This window comes from Antrostomus carolinensis, unplaced genomic scaffold (genome assembly GCF_000700745.2).
Source record: "Antrostomus carolinensis isolate BGI_N321 unplaced genomic scaffold, ASM70074v2 scaffold29707, whole genome shotgun sequence".
Lineage (NCBI taxonomy): Eukaryota > Metazoa > Chordata > Aves > Caprimulgiformes > Caprimulgidae > Antrostomus > Antrostomus carolinensis.
In genome coordinates, this window is record NW_010329986.1 from 7,228 (window position 1) to 11,911 (window position 4,684).

The 4,684-nt window shown below is 54.1% G+C and overlaps 1 protein-coding gene across 1 annotated transcript; it reads left to right on the plus strand.

The window, feature by feature from the left end:
- Positions 1-3,620: 3,620 nt before the first annotated feature.
- Positions 3,621-4,056, plus strand: XXYLT1 (xyloside xylosyltransferase 1; the record flags this gene model as incomplete). The annotated part of the gene is made up of 1 exon (XM_010172796.1): positions 3,621-4,056. A coding segment is annotated over one exon (399 nt), but the record flags the coding sequence as incomplete, so codon positions are not given.
- Positions 4,057-4,684: the final 628 nt, after the last annotated feature.

Sequence of the window (4,684 nt, forward strand, 5' to 3'; positions counted from 1 at the left end):
GCACCGTGCTGCGGGGTCGGGGGCCCGGGGTCACCTCTTTCCCCTCCCGTCTGGAGGGGCCGGGGTGGTTAACAAAAGCCGAAATGCCTCCTCTTCCTTTCCCCTCCCCTCGTCCCGGCCAGCAGCTTCCTGCCCCATTTCATCCCGGCATGGCCGGCATCTCCGAGCTCCTTCCTGCCCTGGCTGCGCTGCTGGGGGGGCAGGGAGGGGAGCACCCCGGGGCAGAGGCTGGTGGCACACTGCCCAGCCTCAACTGCCTGTCCCAAGGGAGATGCTCCAGGGGCTTGGGGCAGGGAGGTGTTTCCATTGCCCCCAGTTGGGGTTTAGTTCCTTAATGGTTGTCTTGGATGGAGGGGGTTGCATCCCCAGCACCCCATCCTGCCTCATCAAGCTCCTGGGATTTTCCCCCCATGTTTTGCCAAGATTTGAGGTGGGTGCCAAGGGGTGATGTTGGGCAGGACAGAGCAGCCCTGGGCACAGGCTGGGTTAGTTGTTTGGCTGGTTGCTGTGCTTCCCTGGCTCCATCTCTTCCAAAGAAAATGATGCCCTTGTACCCGCTGCTCCTTCCGCTTCTGGCTGGGTGGAGGTGTCTTTGAACCATGCTCTTCTCTGTCCTGGCCCCTGCAGAAGGACCACACCAAACCCCTCCATTAGAAGGACAAAAGCCAAGCGAAATGCAGGCTAAAGAGATGCTGCCAGCAGCCCTGCCAGAATACCTTTCCCTGGGTTGGCCCGAGCCCAGCCCTGGGAAGGCCGTGGTGCGGTGTTCTGAGCAGATTCCCAAGCTGTTGGCCCTGCGGAGCTGCCTGCAGCTCATCACATCCTGGATCTCACCCCAGCATCGCTCCTCGGGGACAACCCTGTCCTCCTCACCCCAGCCCTGCTCCCCTGGGGTCCCCACGCGTGGCTGGGGGAGGATGGCTGCGTCACGCCTGCGCCGGGAGGAAGGGCTGAACAATTGCTGCTTGTCAGTCTGTCTCCTCTCTCTGCAGACAAGAGGACGTTGCTCCCTTCTCATTATCAGCCGTCGCCAAGTAATCCGCTGGGGAACGGCATTGCTGAAAAATTGAGTCATTTGATACAGATCTGCTTTTGGATCGCTGTGACCTGGCTCTGCCCAGGGCTGGGGCACTTGTGTTTTCCCTATTCTAGCTGCTTGCAGGGGCTGTAATCTTGTCCCTTCGCTTGGGCAGTGTGTTTTCGGAGGTAAGAATGTGAAGGGAGTCAGCTCCGCTGGTGTGGAGCTGGAAAGGCACCTCCCTCCACAGCACTGCTCCCTCCTGCCACCTTCCAGCATCATTTTTTGATGCTTGGACTAGATGATCTTTCGAGGTCCCTTCCAATCCCTAACATTCTGTGATTCTGTGATTTTTTGGGCAGGAGGATGGCTTGCCTGGTGCTGCCAGGGAGAGACAGAGAGAGCAGAGCATGCAGAGGTGGGCTTGAGCCAGTCTGTGCTCAGACCCCTGGACCAGAGCCCTTTGGGAGTTGATCGGTGCAAGGCTGGGTCTTGTCTTTGCAGGTTGAGCTTTCCTCTAATGCTGTGTGGAGAGAGCGTTGCCTTCCTTTTCTCATGAGCATCCATCAGCTGCCTTCACAGTGGCCCGGTGCCTGTCCCCAAGACATCACTGCTGTTTGCAGAGGCAGAGCCCTTTTATCCCTTCCCTGCCCTTCAGACCAAACAAGCACTGCTGCCCACCAGCTCTGATGAGGCACCCAGTCCTCTGCTCCCCTTCCCTGGGAGGCATGGAGACAGCTGAGCCCTCCTTCCATGGAAAACTGGCACTTGGAAAACCCTTTCCATCCTGAATCAGGCAAAAGGAAGCGATATAAAGACCCTTAATGAAATGAGAAATATCAGAGGTTTGAATCTAAAGCATCTAAATGGAAAGTTGCAAGGAAGTGATGCTGTGTGATGGTTGTGGTTCTCCAGATCAGGAAATGAAAAAGGTCCTCGTGGTTGACATCATTAATAGATCCACATTTTCTGCTGGGATAATTCTGCTGGTGGCTATTGAATCCTCGCTCTCGCCTTGGCCAGTCTCGCAGTGCTGTGCTGGGGATCCAGAGGACAGGCCAGAAGAATGGATTTAGTAGTCTGATCTCTGTACAGGCTGTAGGATTCCTTGAGGAAGTGCCTGTTGGAGCTGAACACAGCTTCTTACAAGAAAAATGTCAATGTAAATGTTTGCAGTGGGGCAGTACCCACCGTGACTCTGGAGCTGTGCCAGGGGCTAATGTCCCTCCATCTTCTTACATCTGAATTAGCCCAGCTTCAGCTTCCAAGCATGAGACTGCTTTAAACCTTTAGGTGCTAAATCCTCACCATCTACCAGCAAATTCTTGTTTCCTGGAGGTGCCTGGAGACTTTGGTCAGTGTCTGACATTTGGAGAGGAACCAGAGGCAGGCCTGGCTTATTCTTTCTAACAGTGCTTCTCCCTGGCATCTTCATGACAAGGTAAAAAAACCAACCAACCAAACAAACAAACAAAAAACCCCAACAACCCTGCTGTAGATTTATCTTAAGTGTTAGAGCTGGAAGGAGAGCGCAGTGCTGGCACCCCTGGGCTGTCAGACGGTGGGGTGGGGACTGTGGGTCCCTCCTGCCCTCTGAACCACAGTCTCAGCCAGCTCCCCGCTGCCTGGCCGTGCAGCAGAGGATGCTGCCTGGGGCAGAAGACTTTCAGTCTGAATGGGAGCGATCTTTGGGGCAGATCCAACCCCAGCAGCTTTGGTAGTAGCCTGCGATGGATTCAATTCCTGCAAGGAGCAGCCGGTGTGTGTATGGTGGGGTGTGCTCACTGCCCCAGGGCTGAGGAAGGAGCCAAAGACATTTTTGGGCTGCTTACTTAGGTAGTCTAAATTTTTCCCATTTGAATCACCCTCTGGAGTTAGCGTTGTGTATTGTTGGACTTGCACCATTCTCTTCTCCTTGGCAGCTGGAAATTAGCTGGTGAAGATTGCATCTGTTGGAGCTGCTACAGCTGAACCTTCCTAGGGCTGCAAATGCTGAAGGCAGTGCTTGTTTAGCTAATGAGATGTTGCCATTGGATTTCTTTTTTATTATTATTTTTATTTTGAATAAATATTTCTGCCACACAGATTTCTTTCAAGCCTTCTTTTTGCATAGCCTCAAACTGGGGCTCATCTTTGATCCAGAGCTTCCTTATAATCAAATAATAATAATGATGCTGCAAGTTCTGCTGCCAAGATCCCATTAACTGCAGGACATTTTTCTGGCATGTACCAGCCGTGGGGGCACTTCTGGTGGTTCTCCCTAGGACTGGGCATGTGGTTTTGTCTCCCCACACAGCCATGTGAGCGGTCATGCGATCCTGTGTCCAGCTGGCTCACCAGAGCGATGCTGGTAGAAACAAAAGGGGGTTTAGGAGAGAGCAGGAAGAATGGTTTGAGGTCTGGGCAGTATCCTCTGCAGGGGGATGGAGGGAGACGCAGCCTGTGAAGTACGAGGCTGCTCTGGGTGCAGAAGACAAGCATGGCAAGATCCCTTGGGTGGGTGGTGGATCTGGTGCTGTGATCCAGACCTGCCCAGACTTGAGGTGGCTGCTCTTTGGGCTGCACTCCCTGACTCCCCTGTTCCTGTTTTTCCTCTCTTTGCAGGCACACGTTCTGGCAGTATCGCCGTGAGAACCCCCAAACCAAAGTGGGGGACCCCCCTCCTGACGGGCTGCCCGGCTTCAACAGTGGTGTCCTGCTCCTGAACCTGGAAGCCATGAGGCAGTCCAAGCTCTACAACCAGCTGCTGGAGCCCACCATGGTGCAGAAGCTGACAGAGAAATACCACTTCAAGGGCCACCTCGGGGACCAAGATTTCTTCACTATGGTGGGGATGGAGCACCCAGAGCTCTTCCATGTGCTTGACTGCACCTGGAACCGGCAGCTTTGCACGTGGTGGAGGGACCATGGATACAGCGACGTGTTTGACCAGTACTTCCAGTGTGAGGGTGAGGTCAAAATTTACCACGGGAACTGCAACACCCCAATCCCTGAAGACTAGGACACCCCAGGAGCAGCTCTGACTGCAGCAAGCCCTGCAAAGCCACAGCGGCTGCATGAGCAGTCCCTCGGGAAGGGTGGCCAGCCCTGATCCATTGCATCCCAGGGGGATCCCTAGGGATCCCAAGAGCATTCAGTATCCCACTGCCTGTAGCCTCACCCCTCCAGAAGGAAGTGCAGTCCGGTAGTTGGAGCAGGACATCCACAGTCACCATGCCCAGGGCTCAGCTCCTGGGACAAGCCCATGGTGCCCATCTGTGCCACAGTCACTGGGGCATGGGGACAGCCAAGGGGCCATCAGGTGACTGGTACTTTTGCACATGGCAGGGTGCTGCTCCATGTCCAGCCTTGCCTTGTCTGATGATCAGCAACAGGCAGTTGGGTTTCATTTTGGCATTCCTCGGTGGCCCATGTCTGCACCTCACACAGGTCATCTGTCTGGTCCCTCTGGAGAGCAGACACCGTCCTCAGGTCATTCTCCTTTTGAAGCATTCCAGAAAGGCGAGAGAGAGCGTTTTAAATACTGAAAAGCTGCTTTAAATTGAGTTGGTTTCTTACAAACAAAAACTGAATGGTAGATGAGCTTTAAAGCCTTCCGTTGGTTCTCCTTAGCAATAAAAGCTTTACTGCCCTATCTTGTCTTAAAAGTGTTCAGTGAGCGTGTAG